We start from the raw sequence: 22,990 nt of genomic DNA on the forward strand, positions 1-22,990 counted from the left end.
TGGTTGTGTGCAGAAGCGCATAAAGGAGCTATATATATATATATATATATATATATATATACACTCAACAAAAATATAAACGCAACACTTTTGGTTTTGCTCCCATTTTGTATGAGATGAACTCAAACATCTAAAACTTTTTCCACATACACAATATCACCATTTCCCTCAAATATTGTTCACAAACCAGTCTAAATCTGTGATAGTGAGCATTTCTCCTTTGCTGAGATAATCCATCCCACCTCACAGGTGTGCCATATCAAGATGATGATTAGACACCATGATTAGTGCACAGGTGTGCCTTAGACTGCTCACAATAAAAGGCCACTCTGAAAGGTGCAGTTTTATCACACAGCACATTGCCACAGATGTCGCAAGATTCGCAATTGGCATGCTGACAGCAGGAATGTCAACCAGAGCTGTTGCTCGTGTATTGAATGTTCATTTCTCTACCATAAGCCATCTCCAAAGGCGTTTCAGAGAATTTGGCAGTACATCCATCCAGCCTCACAACTGCAGACCACGTGTAACCACACCAGCCCAGGACCTCCACATCCAGCATGTTCACCTCCAAGATCATCTGAGACCGGCCACTCGGACAGCTGCTGAAACAATCGGTTTGCATAACCAAAGAATTTCTGCACAAACTGTCAGAAACCGTCTCAGGGAAGCTCATCTGCATGCTCATCGTCCTCATCGGGGTCTCGACCTGACTCCAGTTCGTCGTCGTAACCGACTTGAGTGGGCAAATGCTCACATTCGCTGGCGTTTGGCACCTTGGAGAGGTGTTCTCTTCACGGATAAATCCCGGTTGGCTCTCACTGCGGTATTGTATCACTTCCTGTTCCGGAGCACTGCGGTGTTTTTCTGTATCTGTTAGCTGTTTAATCTGCGCAGTTAGATTGATCTAGTTATCTAGATTACGATTTGTTTCCCAGTGTAATCTTTACGTGCCTTAACTAAAGCACTCCTTCTGCTGAATCACCTCTAAATTATTTACACATTATTCACTTTGCGTGTTTTTAGGAATCTGCTAGCTTAGCGTAGCTACTAGCTCTTAGCCGATTTAGCATGGCGGCTTCTCCTGTCTCTCCCGCACTTTTCTGCTCTGGGTGTGAAATGTTTAGTTATTCCTCGGCCTCCTTTAGCAGTAACGGTACTTGTAATAAGTGTAGCTTATTCATAGCTTTGGAGGCCAGGCTGGGCGAATTGGAGACTCAGCTCCGCACCGTGGAAAATTCTACAGCTAGCCAGGCCCCTGTAGTCGGTGCGGACCAAGGTAGCTTAGCCGCCGTTAGTTTCCCTCTGGCAGATCCCGAGCAGCCGGGAAAGCAGGCCGACTGGGTGACTGTGAGGAGGAAGCGTAATTCTAAACAGAAGCCCCGTGTACACCGCCAGCCCGTTCACAATTCTAACCGTTTTTCCCCACTCGACGACACACCCGCCGAGGATCAAACTCTGGTTATTGGCGACTCTGTGTGAAGTTAGCGACACCAGCAACCATAGTCAATTGTCTTCCGGGGGCCAGAGCAGGCGACATTGAAGGAAATTTGAAACTGCTGGCTAAGGCTAAGCTTAAATTTGGTAAGATTGTAATTCACGTCGGCAGTAATGACACCCGGTTACGGTTAATTAACATTAAATCGGTGTGTAACTTTGCAAAAACAATGTCGGACTCTGTAGTTTTCTCTGGGCCCCTCCCCAATCAGACCAGGAGTGACATGTTTAGCCGCATGTTCTCCCTGAATTGCTGGCTGTCTGAGTGGTGTCCAAAAAATGAGGTGGGCTTCATAGATAATTGGCAAAGCTTCTGGGGAAAACCTGGTCTTGTTAGGAGAGACGGCATCCATCCCACTTTGGATGGAGCAGCTCTCATTTCTAGAAATCTGGCCAATTTTCTTAAATCCTCCAAACCGTGACTATCCAGGGTTGGGACCAGGAAGCAGAGTTGTAGTCTTACACACCTCTCTGCAGCTTCTCTCCCCCTGCCATCCCCTCATTACCCCATCCCCGTAGAGACGGTGCCTGCTCCCAGACCACCAATAACCAGCAAAAATCTATTTAAGCATAAAAATTCAAAAAGAAAAAATAATATAGCACCTTCAACTGCACCACAGACTAAAACAGTTAAATGTGGTCTATTAAACATTAGGTCTCTCTCTTCTAAGTCCCTGTTGGTAAATGATATAATAATTGATCAACATATTGATTTATTCTGCCTTACAGAAACCTGGTTACAGCAGGATGAATATGTTAGTTTAAATGAGTCAACACCCCCGAGTCACACTAACTGTCAGAATGCTCGTAGCACGGGCCGGGGCGGAGGATTAGCAGCAATCTTCCATTCCAGCTTATTAATTAATCAAAAACCCAGACAGAGCTTTAATTCATTTGAAAGCTTGACTCTTAGTCTTGTCCATCCAAATTGGAAGTCCCAAAAACCAGTTTTATTTGTTATTATCTATCGTCCACCTGGTCGTTACTGTGAGTTTCTCTGTGAATTTTCAGACCTTTTGTCTGACTTAGTGCTTAGCTCAGATAAGATAATTATAGTGGGCGATTTTAACATCCACACAGATGCTGAGAATGACAGCCTCAACACTGCATTTAATCTATTATTAGACTCTATTGGCTTTGCTCAAAAAGTAAATGAGTCCACCCACCACTTTAATCATATCTTAGATCTTGTTCTGACTTATGGTATGGAAATAGAAGACTTAACAGTATTCCCTGAAAACTCCCTTCTGTCTCATCATTTCTTAATAACATTTACATTTACTCTGATGGACTACCCAGCAGTGGGGAATAAGTTTCATTACACTAGAAGTCTTTCAGAAAGCGCTGTAACTAGGTTTAAGGATATGATTCCTTCTTTATGTTCTCTAATGCCATATACCAACACAGTGCAGAGTAGCTACCTAAACTCTGTAAGTGAGATAGAGTATCTCGTCAATAGTTTTACATCCTCATTGAAGACAACTTTGGATGCTGTAGCTCCTCTGAAAAAGAGAGCTTTAAATCAGACGTGCCTGACTCCGTGGTATAACTCACAAACTCGTAGCTTAAAGCAGATAACCCGTAAGTTGGAGAGGAAATGGCGTCTCACTAATTTAAAAGATCTTCACTTAGCCTGGAAAAAGAGTCTGTTGCTCTATAAAAAAGCCCTCCGTAAAGCTAGGACATCTTTCTACTCATCACTAATTGAAGAAAATAAGAACAACCCCAGGTTTCTTTTCAGCACTGTAGCCAGGCTGACAAAGAGTCAGAGCTCTATTGAGCTGAGTATTCCATTAACTTTAACTAGTAATGACTTCATGACTTTCTTTGCTAACAAAATTTTAACTATTAGAGAAAAAATTACTCATAACCATCCCAAAGACGTATCGTTATCTTTGGCTGCTTTCAGTGATGCCGGTATTTGGTTAGACTCTTTCTCTGCAATTGTTCTGTCTGAGTTATTTTCATTAGTTACTTCATCCAAACCATCAACATGTTTATTAGACCCCATTCCTACCAGGCTGCTCAAGGAAGCCCTACCATTATTTAATGCTTCGATCTTAAATATGATCAATCTATCTTTGTTAGTTGGCTATGTACCACAGGCTTTTAAGGTGGCAGTAATTAAACCATTACTTAAAAAGCCATCACTTGACCCAGCTATCTTAGCTAATTATAGGCCAATCTCCAACCTTCCTTTTCTCTCAAAAATTCTTGAAAGGGTAGTTGTAAAACAGCTAACTGATCATCTGCAGAGGAATGGTCTATTTGAAGAGTTTCAGTCAGGTTTTAGAATTCATCATAGTACAGAAACAGCATTAGTGAAGGTTACAAATGATCTTCTTATGGCCTCGGACAGTGGACTCATCTCTGTGCTTGTTCTGTTAGACCTCAGTGCTGCTTTTGATACTGTTGACCATAAAATTGTATTACAGAGATTAGAGCATGCCATAGGTATTAAAGGCACTGCGCTGCGGTGGTTTGAATCATATTTATCTAATAGATCACAATTGGTTCATGTAAATGGGGAATCTTCTTCACAGACTAAAGTTAATTATGGAGTTCCACAAGGTTCTGTGCTAGGACCAATTTTATTCACTTTATACATGCTTCCCTTAGGTAGTATTATTAGACGGTATTGCTTAAATTTTCATTGTTACGCAGATGATACCCAGCTTTATCTATCCATGAAGCCAGAGGACACACACCAATTAGCTAAACTGCAGGATTGTCTTACAGACATAAAGACATGGATGACCTCTAATTTCCTGCTTTTAAACTCAGATAAAACTGAAGTTATTGTACTTGGCCCCACAAATCTTAGAAACATGGTGTCTAACCAGATCCTTACTCTGGATGGCATTACCCTGACCTCTAGTAATACTGTGAGAAATCTTGGAGTCATTTTTGATCACGATATGTCATTCAAAGCGCATATTAAACAAATATGTAGGACTGCTTTTTTGCATTTACGCAATATCTCTAAAATCAGAAAGGTCTTGTCTCAGAGTGATGCTGAAAAACTAATTCATGCATTTATTTCCTCTAGGCTGGACTATTGTAATTCATTATTATCAGGTTGTCCTAAAAGTTCCCTAAAAAGCCTTCAGTTAATTCAAAATGCTGCAGCTAGAGTACTGACGGGGACTAGAAGGAGAGAGCATATCTCACCCATATTGGCCTCTCTTCATTGGCTTCCTGTTAATTCTAGAATAGAGTTTAAAATTCTTCTTCTTACTTATAAGGTTTTGAATAATCAGGTCCCATCTTATCTTAGGGACCTCGTAGTACCATATCACCCCAATAGAGCGCTTCGCTCTCAGACTGCAGGCTTACTTGTAGTTCCTAGGGTTTGTAAGAGTAGAATGGGAGGCAGAGCCTTCAGCTTTCAGGCTCCTCTCCTGTGGAACCAGCTCCCAATTCAGATCAGGAAGACAGACACCCTCTCTACTTTTAAGATTAGGCTTAAAACTTTCCTTTTTGCTAAAGCTTATAGTTAGGGCTGGATCAGGTGACCCTGAACCATCCCTTAGTTATGCTGCTATAGACATAGACTGCTGGGGGGTTCCCATGATGCACTGTTTCTTTCTCTTTTTGCTCTGTATGCACCACTCTGCATTTAATCATTAGTGATCGATCTCTGCTCCCCTCCACAGCATGTCTTTTTCCTGGTTCTCTCCCTCAGCCCCAACCAGTCCCAGCAGAAGACTGCCCCTCCCTGAGCCTGGTTCTGCTGGAAGTTTCTTCCTGTTAAAAGGGAGTTTTTCCTTCCCACTGTAGCCAAGTGCTTGCTCACAGGGGGTCGTTTTGACCGTTGGGGTTTTACATAATTATTGTATGGCCTTGCCTTACAATATAAAGCGCCTTGGGGCAACTGTTTGTTGTGATTTGGCGCTATATAAAAAAAATTGATTGATTGATTGTTCAGGGCAGATGGCAGACAGCGTGTGTGGCGTCGTGTGGGTGAGCGGTTTCTGATGTCAGTGTTGTGGATCGAGTGGCCCATGGTGGCAGTGGGGTTATGGTATGGGCAGGCGTCTGTTATGCACGAAGAACACAGGTGCATTTTATTGATGCATTTTGAATGCACAGAGATACCGTGATGAGATCCTGAGGCCCATTGTTGTGCCATACATCCAAGAACATCACGTCATGTTGCAGCAGGATAATGCACGGCCCCATGTTGCAAGGATCTGTACACAATTCTTGGAAGCTGAAAATGTCCCAGTTCTTGCATGGCCGGCATACTCACCAGACATGTCACCCATTGAGCATGTTTGGGATGCTCTGGACTGGCGTATACGACAGCGTGTACCAGTTCCTGCCAATATCCAGCAACTTCGCACAGCCATTGAAGAGGAGTGGACCAACATTCCACAGGCCACAATTGACAACCTGATCAACTCTATGCGAAGGAGATGTGTTGCACTGCATGAGGCAAATGGTGGTCACACCAGATACTGACTGGTATCCCCCCCCCAATAAAACAAAACTGCACCTTTCAGAGTGGCCTTTTATTGTGGACAGTCTAAGGCACACCTGTGCACTAATCATGGTGTCTAATCAGCATCTTGATATGGCACACCTGTGAGGTGGGATGGATTATCTCAGCAAAGAAGTGCTCACTATCACAGATTTAGACTGGTTTGTGAACAATATTTGAGGGAAATGGTGATATTGTGTATGTGGAAAAAGTTTTAGATCTTTGAGTTCATCTCATACAAAATGGGAGCAAAACCAAAAGTGTTGCGTTTATATTTTTGTTGAGTATATATGTATGTGTGTGTGTTGATTGCAAAAGCACATGCACAAGGACCTGACTTTTCTTTCATCCTTGCCTAAAACAGAACTTCCTGCCACCTGCCAGCAGAACCTTAAATACAATGTGAAGAAGAAGTTCCAGTGTGTGTTTGAGGGGATCGCCAAAGCAGGAAACCAAACCCTTCTGAAGGACATCTACACAGAACTCTACATCACGGAGGGAGAGTCCAAACAGGTCAACGATGAACATGAGATCAGACAGATTGAAACAGCAGCTAAGAAAACAGCTGGACCAGATCAGATACAGACATCTTCAAGCGTTCTCCTGACAGAGATCAACCAATCAGAACAGTTCTGACAAAGGGCGTGGCTGGCATCGGGAAAACAGTCTTAACACAGAAGTTCACTCTGGACTGGGCTGAAGACAAAACCAACCAGAACATCAACTTCACATTTCCATTCACCTTCAGAGAGCTGAACACACTGAAGGAGAAAAAGTTCAGTCTGGTGGAACTTGTTCATCATTTGTTTCCTGAAACCAAAGAAGAAGGAATCTGCAGCTTTGAACAGTTTCAGCTCGTGTTCATCTTTGACGGTCTGGATGAGTGTCGCCTCCCTCTCGACTTCCACAACAATAGGATCGTGACTGATGTTACAGAGTCGACCTCAGTGGACGTGCTCCTCACAAACCTCAAGGGGAACCTGCTTCTCTCTGCTCGCCTCTGGATAACCACAAGACCGGCAGCAGCCAATCAGATCCCTCCTGAGTGTGTTGACATGGTGACAGAGGTCAGGGGATTCACTGACCCTCAGAAGGAGAAGTACTTCAGGAAGAGATTCAGTGATGAGAAGAAGTCCAACAGGATTGTCTCCCACATGAAGGCATCACGAAGTCTTCACATCAGGTGTCACATCCCAGTCTTCTGCTGGATCACTGCCATGGTTCTGGAAGATACCCTGCATACCAGTGGAGGAGAGCTTCCCAAGACCCTGACTGAGATATACGTCCACTTCCTGGTGGTTCAGTCCAAACTGAAGAAGGTCAAGTACGATGGAAGATGTGAGAGCGATCCAGTCTGGGATCCAGAGAGCAGACAGATGATTGTGTCTCTGGGAAAACTGGCTTTTGAGCAGCTGCAGAAAGGGAACCTGATCTTCTATGAGTCGGACCTGACAGAGTGCAGCATCAATATCAGAGCAGCCTCAATGTTCTCAGGCGTGTTCACACAGATCTCCAAAGAGGAGAGAGGCCTGTACCAGGACACGGTGTTCTGCTTCATCCATCTCAGCGTTCAGGAGTTTCTGGCTGCTCTTTATCTCCATTTGACCTTCAGCAACTCTGGAGTCAATCTGCTGTCTGAAAAACATACAACTCAAACTTCAGTGACGCATCTCTACCAGAGTGCAGTGGACAAGGCTCTGCAGAGTCCAAATGGACATCTGGACTTGTTCCTGCACTTCCTCCTGGGTCTTTCACTGCAGACCAATCAGAATCTCCTATGAGGCCTGTTGGCAAATACAAGTAGCTCACAAACCAATCAGGAAACAGTTCAGTACATCAAGAAGAAGATTGAGGAGACTCCATCTCCACATGGAAGCATTAATCTGTTCCACAGCCTGAACAAACTGAAGGATTCTTCTCTGCAGAAGGAGATCCAGCAGTACCTTCAAGCAGGATGTCTGTCCACGGATCAACTGTCTGCTGCTCAGTGGTCAGCTCTGGTCTTCATCTTACTGTCATCAGAAAAAGATCTGGAGATCTTTGACCTGAAGAAATACTCTGCTTCTGAGGAGGCTCTAGTGAGGCTGCTGCCAGTCGTCAAAGCTTCTAAAAAAGCTCTGTAAGTGTGAAGATAGCTCATTAGTGCTTTAGGTGCTTCACATGTCCTGTTTAGTATTTTGTATTTTTTTTTACCGTCTCTCTTCACCTCGTCTCTCCAGGTTGTGTGGCTGTAACCTGACAGACAGAAGCTGTGAAGTTCTGCAGAAAGTTCTCAGCTCTGAGTCATCCCGTCTGAGAGAATTAGATCTGAGTAACAACGACCTGCAGGACTCAGGAGTGAAGCTGCTCTCTGCTGGACTGGAGAGTCCACACTGCAAACTGGAAACTCTCAGGTCAGAATTCTTCACCATAACCAGGAGGTGACCTGTCAAACTGAAAGGTTCGGGACATGTCCTGTTTCAAAATAAAAATAGTGTTTCAGGCTGCCAGGCCAATGAGAACCTCTACAGGCCTTAAATATATTAGCAACTCCAATGAAAAGTACAGGCAAATATTCATTCATTTGGATGTCAGTCAGTATTTCAGTTCAGTATTTCAGCACGTTGATTCCAATGTTCTCTCACACCAACAATCTCCTGCGGAGTAACTTATTTTTATAGTTATTTGACACAGCGATAATTCGCTTATTTTTTTTTTTTTGTTTTGGATTTTTTTTTTGCCTGACTGGCGATGAGCTGACAAAAGCCAGACATTAGCCTCCAACTCCACATTGGTTTTGCACTGCAGATGGTTTTTCAGGAACCAGTCGTTCATCATTCTACAACCCCTGGCAAAAATTATGGAATCACCGGCCTCAGAGGATGTTCATTCAGTTGTTTAATTTTGTAGAAAAAAAGCAGATCACAGACATGACACAAAACTAAAGTCATTTCAAATGGCAACTTTCTGGCTTTAAGAAACACTATAAGAAATCAAGAAAAAAAGATTGTGGCAGTCAGTAACGGTTACTTTTTTAGACCAAGCAGAGGAAAAAAATATGGAATCACTCAATTCTGAGGAAAAAATTATGGAATCACCCTGTAAATTTTCATCCCCCAAATTAACACCTGCATCAAATCAGATCTGCTCATTGACATTGACCCTATGTATCTTTTTGCAAGGAATGTTTTTGCAGTTTTTGCTCTATGGCAAGATGCATTATCATCTTGAAAAATGATTTCATCATCCCCAAACATCCTTTCAATTGTCCAAAATATCAACATAAACTTGTGCATTTATTGATGATGTAATGACAGCCATCTCCCCAGTGCCTTTACCTGACATGCAGCCCCATATCATCAATGACTGTGGAAATTTACATGTTCTCTTCACGCAGTCATCTTTATAAATCTCATTGGAAAGGCACCAAACAAAAGTTCCAGCATCATCACCTTGCCCAACGCAGATTCGAGATTCATCACTGAATATGACTTTCATCCAGTCATCCACAGTCCACAATTGCTTTTCCTTAGCCCATTGTAACCTTGTTTTTTTCTTTTTAGGTGTTAATGATGCCTTTCGTTTAGCTTTTCTGTATGTAAATCCCATCTCCTTTAGGCGGTTTCTTACAGTTCGGTCACAGACGTTGACTCCAGTTTCCTCCCATTCGTTCCTCATTTGTTTTGTTGTACATTTTTCGATTTTTGAGACATATTGCTTTAAGTTTTCTGTCTTGATGCTTTGATGTCTTCCTTGGTCTACCAGTATGTTTGCCTTTAACAACCTTCCCATGTTGTTTGTATTTGGTCCAGAGTTTAGACACAGCTGACTGTGAACAACCAACATCTTTTGCAACATTGCGTGATGATTTACTCTCTTTTAAGAGTTTGATAATCCTCTCCTTTGTTTCAGTTGACATCTCTCGTGTTGGAGCCATGATTCATGTCAGTCCACTTGGTGCAACAGCTCTCCAAGGTGTGATCACTCCTTTTTAGATGCAGACTAACGAGCAGATCTGATATGATGCAGGTGTTAGTTTTGGGGATGAAAATTTACAGGGTGATTCCATAATTTTTTCCTCAGAATTGAGTGATTCTATATTTTTTTCCTCTGCTTGGTCTAAAAAAAAGTAACCGTTACTGACTGCCACAATCTTTTTTTCTTGATTTCTTATAGTGTTTCTTAAAGCCAGAAAGTTGCCATTTGAAATGACTTTAGTTTTGTGTCATGTCTGTGATCTGCTTTTTTTCTGAATGAACATCCTCCGAGGCCAGTGATTCCATAATTTTTGCCAGGGGTTGTATTAAAACACCTTCTCAGTAAGTCTTGTTTCACACCAGACACCTCTGCTGCTAAAGGAAAAGTGTCAATCATTTAAAAAAAAAAGTTTAAAAGTTAGTGGTTACATGATGGTTTTTTGTTTGTTTGTTTTTGGACAGCAGCTTATTAAGTCTGCCGCTTTCCTGGACTTGAATCAGGGCTGCTAATCTGTGGCCTGTGAGCCGTGTTTGGCCCGACCTCCTTTTGTTTGGACCAGGGTGTTGTTTCTGAACTTAAACTTTGAAGACAAACATGAGTGCACATGCACCCTGTGATCTGTCAGTGATGACTGGGAAGATTCTGACAAAAAATGTGCCTTCATTTTGCTAATAACCAAAATGTATATTGTTGCACCCGTGCAGTCGGTGGTGTGGTGGTTAGTGATACTGAAACTGAGTCATCCTGGTGTTTGGGTTTTCTTTAATATGAAAAAAGCTTGTGTAGTTTCTGTGAAACAGTAGAGGGTTTGTTTGTTTGTTTGTTGTGTTTATACACTGCTAATGATCAAACTTTACATGAATGTGGTGAGATGACAAAATGAATGAGCACATCACTAAACTTTAGTTTTTGCATTTCTAAGCACCTTAAATTTTTCCACTTGGCTGGGACGGCCGGGTCCCAGCAGTTCCACTGACAGCGGTAACATCTCATGGAATTGCCCATTTTAGTTGGGACACATCTTTGAGCATTTTATTGTTTGTTCTGTATATCTCGTGTGTTTCTAGGCTGTCAGGTTGCATGGTCACAGATTAAGGCTTTTTCAGTCTGACCTCAGCTGTGAGATCCAACCCTGATTATCTACGAGAGCTGGACCTGAGCCACAACCATCCAGGAGACATTGCAGTGAAGTTTCTGTCTGCTGGACTAAAAAATTCATGTGGGAATCTGCACACTTTGAGGTATTTCTAAGGCTATGCAACAACCTGTAAACCATATATACACATATATATAAAACCTGTACCTTTGATGGTTTAAATTTAAACCTTGTTTCCTAGAGTGGACCACTGTGGAGCCCAGTGCATGAAACAGGGTCTGAGGAAGTGTAAGTCTGTTTTAAGTTTGATTGATCAACTCTACACTTTCAGTTATTTACTATATTGGAAGACCGGTGTCGCCGACCGAACAGTCCCCTAAAAATCGGTCCCCCCGATGACGCGGTTCACGAATTACCACCTTGTTTCTGCTTCATACTGCCTCCAGTCATCATCTGTCTAAGTGACAGATATCTAAAGCTTTAGTACAACAATCATTTCCACATAAATTCAGAATTATTTCATCATAAAAGGCGGCGGAAGCGATCAGAGCGCCACACCTACACGAGCTGCTGGTTGATGCGTTCACTGCGTGTCGGACATTTCAAAGCGTCATGGAATTTCGCCTTGTTTCTGCTTAAAATGGCCTAGTTTCTGCTTAAAACTAACTTTAGAATGATTTAAGAGGTTTTACCTTTATCGTCTGATGGTTAATAATCCCGTTAATCCATTTGATTGCTTTTGGTGAAAAGAGTCCGTCTCAGACATGCTGCTGTGGTCCGAAATGACGCATGCGCAGATGCAAAAGGTGGACCGATTTTTAGGGGTGTACCGTTCAGTCTGTGACACCGGCTCGAAATAAAATACATATGCACATTATATACGTAATATATGTACTTTGTTTTGCGGAGTATAAGTCTTTTTTTTTTTTTTTTTTTAGTAGTTTGGAAGGCCCTGTGACTTAAATTCAGGTGTGACTGATATACTGACAAATCAAGCATTCATTATTAATAAGAACTAAAACGGCTGTTTGTATCAAACTTTCCCAGGAAGCAAAGCACTAAACAAAATAAACTCTAATAATAACAAGATTAAATGCCAGTAACAAAACATACACTTCAACAAAACATAAAAATTCCAAATTAAAGATCTGATAATACAGAAAAAAGGTGGAAGTTGTACTCTATTACTATATGGCTGCGACGCTACACGCGCTCCGATTGGCTATTACTGGTCGGATATTTTCCCATATTGGACTGGTTTCTATGACAATCAGAAGCTAAAAATGCGATTAGAAAAAGCACGTTGGACATGAACATACCCCATAAATATCTAAACAGCATCTGTAAAAACACACAGATTGAACGTTTAATAATGACTGGACCATCTGTTAGCAAGTTCTTCATGGAGGTGAAGCGAACAGGGTGGACTACGAGCCATCAGCAGCTTTCATATTTGGGCGATACTGTAAGTTTGCATGTTTTATTTTTATATATATATATATATATATATATAAACTCAATTGCTCGGTCTATATGGGGATATCAGACCGACTTCTTGTCATTACAGACCAAGCGAAGAAAGGTCCCTGCGAAAAACACAGTCGGTTAATAATCCTTTAGCCTTTCTCTTTTGGTTGTTCCTGTTAGAGGGCACCACGTTTCCATCTCACCCTGTCCTCTGTATCTTCCTCTGTCTCACCAACCACCTCCATGTCCTCCCTCAGCACATCCATAAACCTCCTCTTTGTCCTCCCTCTTCTCCTTTTGCCTGGTTTCTCCATCCTCAGCATCCTTCTCCATATATACCCTGGTTGCCTACATGTCTAAACCATCTCAATCTCACCTCTCTGACTTTGTCTCCGAACTGTCTCCCACCTGAGATGTCCCTCTGATATGTTCATTCCTAATCCTGTCCATTCTCATCACTCCCAAAGAGAATCGCAACATCTTCAGCTCTGCTACCTCCAGCTCTGCCTCCTGTTTTTTTGTTAGTGCCACCGTCTCTAAGCCATCCAACATAGCTGATCTCACTACTGTCTTGTAGATTTTCCCCTTCACTCTTGCTGATATTCTTCGGTCACAAATCACTCCTGCCACCTTTCTCCAGCCACTCCACCCTGCCTGCACTCTCTTCTTCACCTCTCTAACACACTCTCCATTACTTTGCACAGTTGACCCCAAGTAATTAGATCTTTCAGGTCATTATTGTAAATAAGAATTTTTTTTCTTAATAATAAAGGTTAAATCAAATCAAATTTAAACACATCTATTTTCACCACTTCTACTCCTTGTAACCACACTATTCCACTGGGCTCCCTCTCATTCACACACATGTACTCAGTCTTGCTTAGGGATGGGTATCGAGAACCGGTTCCTTTCAGGTATCGTTAAGAAATGATTCGATCCACCGGCATCAATAACCGTTTTATTTAACGATTCCATTATCGGTCCTTCAGAGTGGGCGTTGTTTTTGGGGGTGTTTTTGGGGTGTTTCAATTTCTCTACATTGATTACAGATCAGCTTTTCTGCAGCGCGGCTTTGCTTTGAACCTTGAACCAATCGAAGCAGTGATTCGCAGATCGAAACAGTGCTTCAATCATTGCTTTGTTGATTAATTTTTTTCTTTCGCTTTCCCCCGCTAAAGCTCTAAAGAGCATATGGCTGTGAGTATTATTTACCTTTTCTATGTTAAACCGACCTGTTATGGTCTTCTGAAACAGTTGATAGATGTATTTTATAACTTAAAAACGGGACCGATGCTAACACGTTAGCATGTCAATGTTAAAGTGAGCATTAAGCAGTTGCAGCTGTCACGCGTTTGTTGTCCTAAGAGTCAAATGTATTACAAATTGTAATATTTTTTAAATTTAGTTTTGTTTATATATTAATAATAATAGCAAGCACAACAATAATAGTAATAATAACTAATTTAATGATTATATACAATTTTAGAGAAAGAGACAAAAAGAACCTGAATAAAAACACAACAGAAAATATAAAACCAACTAACAATGAACCTACATAAATAAATACATACATACATACAGAAATAAATGTTTCCTGTGAACACCTAGTGACTCTTACACCTCGTGTTATGAAGGCAGGACTGCATTGTAGTTATATTAGGATGCAGTACTTAATCCTTTTTAATCCAGCTTCATCCTTGCATTCTGACCGATGCGCACTCCGCGATCACACCTCTACTTAACCATACACAGTAGCAAACCTCCAAAACACCTCCATTTCATCCCTGTCTTTAAGTTTAATGACAGTTTGTTTCGGTCAAACCATATTTTCAATGTGTTAATTTCTTCAGTGATTTCCTCCAGAACTATCTGCCAAGCTAGAAAACTGTTGCATCTTTGTAAGAGCAGAATACTACTGGAATGAATTTGAATAAGGAAAGTTGTTTTTTTCCTCACCTAAATGGATGCTGCTCTCACTGCAGTTTATTGTCTGGAATAGTCCCAGATTGCATTTCAGAGCTTCTAGAATTCAAACATTTTCGTGCATGTGGTGTTGGGGGGCAATTTTGGGTTTCAGCTTTATTTGTTTTTCACCACTTTCATCCCTGAATATGTGAAATCGTGAGTCACATTTGTGCGGATTAAAATTACTAACTGGGACTCCTGTCTTTTTGCGAGAAAGAAACGAGAATCGTCCTCCGTTCTGTTCACACATCTCCAAATGCTGCATGGCTCTCTGCCGAGTCAAGTTAGAATGATGGAATCCAGTTGGAATTAATAACTTCAAAGCGAAACAACGTTTTGTTTAGTTTTATTTATGTCCAGAGATCAAGGATACAGTGACCAATTTCATATTTATTTACTTTAGGACTCAGTGAAATACATAGAAAACCTGTAAAGCCTACTTTTAGTACAAAATTCACAAGAGGTATCGATAAGGAATCGGATCGATAAGTAGAATCGATAATGGCATCGATGTCGATAAAATCTTATCAATACCCATCCCTAGTCTTGCTACTGCTGACTTTCAGTCCCCTTCTCTCCAGAGTGTATCTCCACATTTCCTGGCTAGACTCAACCTGCTCTCTATTCTCACCATAGATCACAATGTCATCTGCAAACATCATAGTCCATGGAGACTCCTGTCTGATCTCATCCGTCAACCTGTACGTCATCATTGCGAACAAGAAAGGTCTCAGAGCTGATCCTTGGTGTACTCCCACCTCCACCTTGAATGAGTCTGTCATTCCTGCTATGCAGTTCACTGCTGTCACACTATCGTTGTACATGTCCTGCACTATCCTCACATACTTCTCTGCCATGCCAGATTTCCTCATACAATACTACATCTCTTCTCTTTACAACCTGTCACAAGTTTTCTCTAAATCCACAAACACACAACATAACTCCTTCTTGCCTTCTCTATACTTCTCCATCAGCATTCTCAGAGCAAACATTGCATCTGTAGTGCTCTTTCTTGGCATGAAACCATATTGCTGCTCACAGATCTTCACCTGTTTTCTAAGCCTAGCTTCTACTACTCTTTGCCATAACTTCATGCTGTGGGTGATCAACTTTATGCCTCTGTAGTTACTGCAGCTCTGCACATCACTCTTGTTCTTAAAAATAGGAACCAGCACACTTTGTCTCCACTCCTCAGGCATCCTCTCACTTTCTAAGATTTTATTAAACAATGTGGTTAGAAACTCTACTGCCATCTCTCCCAGACATTTCTATGCTTCCAGTGTCATCTGGACCAACTATCTTTCCACTCTTCATTCTCTTCATAGCAGCCCTCACTTCATCCTTACTGATCTCTTGCAATTTCTGATTTACTTTCTCCACATCATCCAGCCTTTTCTCTCATTTTCTTCATTCATCAGCTCCTCAAAATATTCCCTCCACCTTCTCAACACAGTCTCCTCACTTGTCAGCACATTACCATCAGCATCTTTTACCGCCCTAACCTGCTGCACATCCTTTCCTGCTCTGTCCCTTTGTCTGGCCAAATGGTATAAGTCCTTTTCTCCTTCCTTGCTGTTCATCTTCTTGTACAGCTCATTGTTTGCATTTTCCTTAGCTTTTGCCACTTTTCATTTCCCCTTATGCCACATCTCCTTGTGCTGCTGTCAACTTCCTTTATCTCTCTGACGATCCCAATTCTTTTACGTCAACTTATTTCTCCTTGTGCTTTCCTGGACATTTTCGTCCACCACCAAGTCTCCTTGTCTTCCTTCCACTGTCCAGATGTCATACCCAGTACCTTCCTAGCTTTCTCCCTCACCACATCTGCAGTACTTTTCCAGTTGTCCAAAATTGCTTCCTCTCCGTCCAGTGCCTCTCTCACCCAGAGCCGGCCCAAGGCATACGCCAACTAGGCGGTCGCTTAGGGCCTCCACGCCACCAGGGGACCCCGAGAGCACCGAGACGTTGTGATAAAAAAGTAAATATATACATGAAATTAAAATAATATTGAATAATTTAAACGAAATTGTATTATACCCGAAAAAATAAATTCATTTTGACAAAATACCAATACTAGGTTAATTGATGCCTCCTGTTGGCTGCTGCCACCATTGGGCAAATTTAGACGCACCGCTTGGGTCAGGTGGTCGATGACTAATCGTGAGGAATGAAGTGAGTGTAAGTCATGTCTCAGAAAAGAAATTATCCCTCTGGAGCAGAGAAAAGAAAAAAAAGAAGTTGGAAGACGAGAAAAAACAAGACAAAGGTAGGTTTGCATGTCCAATATTACAATTTTTGCTGTCATTATTTGCGAAATGCTCCGTTCGTTTAGCGTAAAGTGCTTTAGGTGTCTTAAAGTCAGAGGCGATTGCTCTAAGACTGCAACGCAAGCGCAGCTTCCCCTAAAATGTCAAAATATAAGTGATCAAATATATACTGTTGTGTGTACATGTCATTGACTAAATATGCGCTACAACACGCTCAACTTTTGTTCAGAATCTGCTTCTTATCACTGGTAACGACGCGGCTTTCCTCTCACTCAAACCCGCAGCTTCACAGTGCTTTAAACAGTCCACAGACTTCAATAGCGACACAAAGAGTACAGCGAAACGAGACGAGTCATTGGATAAATGCTGGGCTTTGTCCCGCCCATCGGACGCTCAGCGTGTCTGGGGGTCTGTGGGGCAGTGGGCGGGCCTCGGCCGGCCCGGACGCTCAGCTTCTGTATGATGATTGGATGATCTGTCTGAGGCTGAATCCCTTTTTGATTGACAGCGAAATGAGCGAATCAGCGATCTTTTGGTGTAAACATCCGTGGGAGCATTTTTTAATTTTCATTCTGTTCTGAGTTGAACCGGAGACTTTCCTAATCTTCTTAGCGGCATTTTCTTTGTTAAAAACGACTAGCGACAAATCGAGCTTCTATTTCTGGTGGGGTGGGGGTTGTAGCTGCTTGTTTGGAGACTGACTTCTATCGCAGTTTCTGTCCCTACCGAGCAGCGGGTGCTGCTGAACTCCTCCACCGTCACAAAGCACTCACAGGCGGACACACTTCACACTAACCTCGCGCCAGTCCCAACTAGCGAGCTAGCTAGGTAGCAAGCTGCACATAATGGCAGACAATTTGAATGTTGTGGACCCGATTTTGGCGAAGCCATTTGATAGTCTTCCTTACGAAGAAAAACTTAGAGTTAAACAGCAGGGCAGATCAACTCCTCAGATTAATTTGGTGCAATGTTTGTGCATTGCTATGCACAAACATTGCTGTTATGTTGTGGATTTCTATGTTCATTTTGGAGATTATTTAAGTATTGTATTTATTATTTAAGTATTTAATTTTGATTACAACTTTATTTTTCTGTAAGATAATGTGAATGTCATTTGATTCTATTTTGTATTTGGATATTGAACATTTTGCACACCATTGCACATCTGAAAGAAATTAAACTATTTAACGTGTTTACTATAAATGCAGTCTCCTGCCTGCTGATGTTACTTTCAAATAGTTAAATTAATGAGCCATACTTATACATCACTCTGTATGTAGAAGTTAATTAAAACATATTTATGAGTTTGCTACCCCTTTAAGGTTAAAAATAAGAATGACACCTGTATGATGTAAGATAATTACAAACAATGCTAATGATTGTGGGTACATTACACACATAACAGTGTAGCCTATGGAATAATGAGGCATCTGGTGCTGAGGTGATGGTAGGGGGGCCCCCCAAATGAAATTCTGCTTAAGGCCCCATAAAGGCTTGGGCCGGCCCTGCTCTCACCTGCTCACTGAATTTCACACAACAGTCTTCCTCCTTAAGTTTCCACCATCTGATCCTTTGTTGAGCTCTCACTCTCTTCTTCTTCACCTCTAAAGTCATCCAACCAACTAACTACACTCTCTCCTGCCACCACCTTATAGTCTCCGATTTCTTTTAGCATGCATCTCCTACACAGAATGTAGTCTCTGGCATCAGATTAGTGCCATAAGCACCCACGTGATAAAACATACATTCAGGTGTATTATATTATTTCACCTGCTTAGATATTAACAGTCAGAGGAAGCTGCTCCCCGAGTGAGTAAAAAAGTGCTGCGAGTGAGAAGGAATATGTGACCTCGAATTGTATGGCACTCTGGGGGAGGGTTTTGGCACTCTGGGGGAGGAAACCAGGGGGTCAGTACTGGCTCTGCTGTGATTGGTTATTTCTGAAGAAGGAGATTTGATTGACAGCCCTTCTCTCAGACACAGAAGTCTGCTGAAACGAAGAAGACAGCAGCGTCTGGGCAAAGGTTCCTTCAGGTAAGAAACCTCTGCCCAGATGCTGAAGAAGTAGTTCTTAATTAATGTGGATAACCAGTGAAACCCAATCAATCAAACAACTTTATTAATCCCACAAGGGGCAATTAAATTTGAGCAGCCCGTAAAAACCACAATAACATATTATAGCATATAAGAACAATAAAACTAATAAAAACAAATAAAAAGAGACTTTAAGAAAGAGTTAAAAATTAGTAGGCAAAATAATTAAAAACACACCAGACCTATAGAGCATTTAGAAGTCGAACAAGCCCTAAGCTTATTTCCGGAAGGGCCCATGGCACATGTCTCTCAGTCAATCTCACTGCATCATTTCGGAGCATCAGCAGCGATCAGGGGTGCTGAAAAAGGAAGAATAAGGAGAAGGATTCTAGGGGCCCAGAGAGGCCCCGAATACAATTATAATGCTGACAAAATAATATGGGGTGTGGCCCAAGAAGATTTGTTTTCATGGGGCCCAAAAAAAACGGGCAGCACCCCCTGGCGGCGTCCCTGGCGGCGGCTAACCAATTATCGCCTCATTTCTGCTTAAGCCTGCACTCTAGTCATCATGTATCTCAGCGACAGACCTCTGAAGTGTTTGTAAAACAATCATTTCCACATAAATTGATCATTATTTAATAATAAATTACAGAAGGTGCTAAAAATCACCTGAGATTAATGAAACCTGCCTCGTCTGAGTCTGACTCTCTTCACCCAGACTGATCAAAAGGAATAATGTGATTATTAACCATCAGATGGCAAAGTAAAACCTCTTAAATCACATGCAATCCATCACGCCACCACCTCCCTGAAGGAGACAACAGCGATCACCATTTCATTCCAATGAAAAGAGGCATCCACGATCAGAAGATGAGGAAATAAAAGTGAAAAGCTGGTTTGTTGCCATGCTTGTTTTGGCTCGGGGCGTGGTTGGCTTCATGGTGTTTTTCTTCATCTCTGACATCGGTAAAGTATCATTTTTGTGTTATTATTTGTAATTGTTTTGTCCGTCAGATGCCTGTGAGCTCGTTCTGGATCCAAACACGGCGCACCGTTACCTGCTGCTTTGTGACAACAAGAGAAAGGTGGCAGCAGTGAGCCAGTGGCAGTCACGTCCTGATCACCCAGACAGGTTTGAGTCCTGGCCTCAGCTGCTGTGTCAGGATGGTCTAACGGGTGGCTGTTACTGGGAGGTGGAGTGGGAGGAGGAGGTTCATCTGGCAGTGACCTACAAAGGAATTGGAAGGAGAGCAGACGAAGACAACAGCTGGTTTGTGGACAGCGATCAGTCGTGGGGTCTGCACTGCCGCCCGTGTGGTTACCGTGCTTGTCACAACAAGAGCAGAACCATCGTACACCCTCCTTCCTCCTCCTCCTCATCCAACAGAGTCGGAGTGTATCTGGACTGGGCTGCTGGTTCTCTCTCCTTCTACTCAGTCTGTGGAGAGCAGCTGACGCACCTCCACACCTTCCACTGCACATTTACTGAGCCGGTCTACCCTGGTTTTGGGTTCTGGGTTCTTGTGCATCCATGTGTGCAGGTGGGTTCATATCAGTCTGTCCTTGTATGCGTAGAGTCCGAAGTGGCCTTGTCGACAGCCGCAGACTGTGGGGGAGGGCAGATGAAGAGGGAGTCATGTGCATCACCAGGGCTGTCGAAGTCTTTCTGGAGGAAAACAAGCAGGGCATTTTGACCTTCAATAGCTGATAAGGCTGCCGTGTTTTGGGTTTAGGCAGAGGAACACAGAACTCCAATACGGTTTCTGGAAAAATCCATCTCCTTTAATAGTGAATGAATTTTCAAAAATTCCTAACTCGGTCAAAAAAGATCAGATTTATTTCATATTTGAAAGCCTTATGCAGGATGGTATCCCTTATCCAACATGTGATCCAGATCTGATCTGGATTACAGATTTTGTGGTTATTTAAATTTAACATTGAAAACCCCATTTAATACATATTTTACATTATATCTTAATCAAATGTGCCCCAATCACTCTAATATTTGAAAGTGAGGTGCAGACTGGCACTCACTATCACCCGACAAAGTTTGATCTGGATCTGATCTGGATTATGGATTTTGTGGCCATTTGAATTTAAAATAGAAAAGCCCACTTGGTGTATATTTTGCATTATATCTCAATGAAAAGTGCCGCAATCGCTCTCATTTTTTTTGTTATGGATTTACCCGCACCACCAAAATTGGATGGAGGTTCCAATTTTATGCCTGTTTGAGTTATCAGTTGGAAACCAAGTGCCAAAAAACATTGACAAATTGTGCATCGCAGAGATAACCAATGTTCTGTGAAATTATCTGAAAAAGAAACCAAAAAAGTTTGGAAAAAAACTGACAACACCACAGAAAAGCTTTGATTCAAGTGCATGAACTAAATCCATCCTCCTGACATTTGATCACATCTAATTTAGCTTATGAAAAGTCACTTCTAACAGGACTTTGACCTTGAAAATTTTTTCCAAGGTAAAATTTTGTGGAATTGGAAACTAGTGTTGGCGGACGTTTGCGCTCTACATGCGTGGTGCTCTAGTTGATGCTTTTGTTTCTTCTTGTTAGGAGGATTACTGTAATGGTCATCCTCACAACGTCTTCAGACTGTGCAGAATTCGCTGTTTCGCAGTTGTGAATCTTGTGCTGTCTCGCGGTCCATGACTCACATGAGAGGTCGGTTTCAGCAGAGTTCCAGTTCAGGGCAAATGTAAACAAACCTCACGAAGGATGGACAACAAGACAGCATCGGGGCACCGCATAAGTTTATCACAGGTGCTACACCTCCTCTAGATAACCCTCTCAACTTGAGAATGTGTCAACATCATAATCGCTCATGAACTCGCTGAATTGGTGCCATCCACGTCTTCGCTAGCCATGGTTTACATGGCTTTGAAATGCCAGAACTCTGCTGGCACCGTGGTGCATTCTGGGAAGTGCAGGGGAATTATGGGAAACAATGTACCGAATGCCGCTGCTGGATTTCAAACTGGCATGAACAGAAGAGCTGACTTCACTCCAGTTTTGGCTTCACTTCATTGGCTGCCAGTAAATTTTAGAATTGATTTTTAAATTTTAGCTTTAACTTTTGGGGCCCTACATGGATGAGCTCCCCAGTACATTGCTGAGCTGGTGTAACTGTTTTCTTCTTCCTGGGCCCTGAGGTCCCCTTAGCAAAAAAGTTCATTCAAGTGTACTATGAGTATACTTATTCTTTACTAAAATTGAGGAAGTATACTTGAAGGTGACTTTTTATAAATTATATTTTCTATACTTAAGAACAGTATAGTGAAGTATACTTGGCTTATACTGAAAAGTATAAACAAAAGTCTAAGTTTAAGTACATTAATACTAAGACTTACACTTACAAGCTACAAGTAATATGCCAAGCAAAATTAAAGTATAAAAAGTAAAATAGTGAAATAACCAATGTGTATAACAGTATACTTTAAGTATACGATAATAAACTAAAAATAGGGACTCAAAGTATAGAACTAGTACAATGGGAGTATATCGATAAGTGCACTTGTGGTATACTTTAAGTATAGGAGAGGGATATATCAAGTACATTGATAAGTGTACGTGTGGTATACTTTAAGCATACAAGAGGGATATACCAAGTACATTGATAGTATATAGATGAGTGTACTTGTATACTTTAAAGTGTACTTTTGCAAACTTAAAATTAACTTAAAATATACTTTTATAAACTTGAAATGTTCCAATTTAGTCCGAAAAAGTAGTAAATTTGTGTACTTTCTAGTATACTAACAGTACACGGTCTGTAGTATACTTGCTATACTTATACTGAAGCATACTAATTAAATGAACTTTAAGTATACTACTTTTTGCTAAAGGTCATCAGGGTGCTGGTGGTCCCAAACACTGGTTTTAAGACTCTGGAATACGTGTTCTCTGTCTTTACGCTGCACAAACTCATTCATATAGACAAACTTTTAGCTAGACGTGTTGTTTTTTTTAGGTGTTTTCTGTTGTTAGTGTGTTTTATGTGTTTTTACAATCCATTTCAAAATATAGGTTGAAGAGGATTTGCAAATCATTGTATTCTGTTTTTATTTACATTTTACACAACGTCCCAACTTCATTGGAATTGGGGTTGAATTTTTACTCGTTGTTGTTACGTACTTTATTTTTTATCTGTGATGAGTGCCATACAAATAAATCTTACTTACTTGAAGTCTAGTGTTCATGAAGTTGTT

At 41.6% G+C, this 22,990-nt stretch overlaps 1 protein-coding gene across 1 annotated transcript in view; it reads left to right on the forward strand.

Annotated features, from left to right (window-relative positions):
- LOC117519270 overlaps nt 1-22,990 on the forward strand; it is a 91,042-nt gene that overhangs the window by 24,212 nt on the left and 43,840 nt on the right. Inside the window, 6 exon segments of the mRNA XM_034180632.1 lie at nt 6,345-6,554; nt 6,557-8,099; nt 8,200-8,373; nt 11,005-11,178; nt 11,275-11,321; nt 19,781-20,446. Coding sequence (XP_034036523.1) covers nt 6,345-6,554; nt 6,557-8,099; nt 8,200-8,373; nt 11,005-11,178; nt 11,275-11,321; nt 19,781-20,446 — 2,814 coding nt within the window.

Source organism: Thalassophryne amazonica, chromosome 1 (genome assembly GCF_902500255.1).
Source record: "Thalassophryne amazonica chromosome 1, fThaAma1.1, whole genome shotgun sequence".
Lineage (NCBI taxonomy): Eukaryota > Metazoa > Chordata > Actinopteri > Batrachoidiformes > Batrachoididae > Thalassophryne > Thalassophryne amazonica.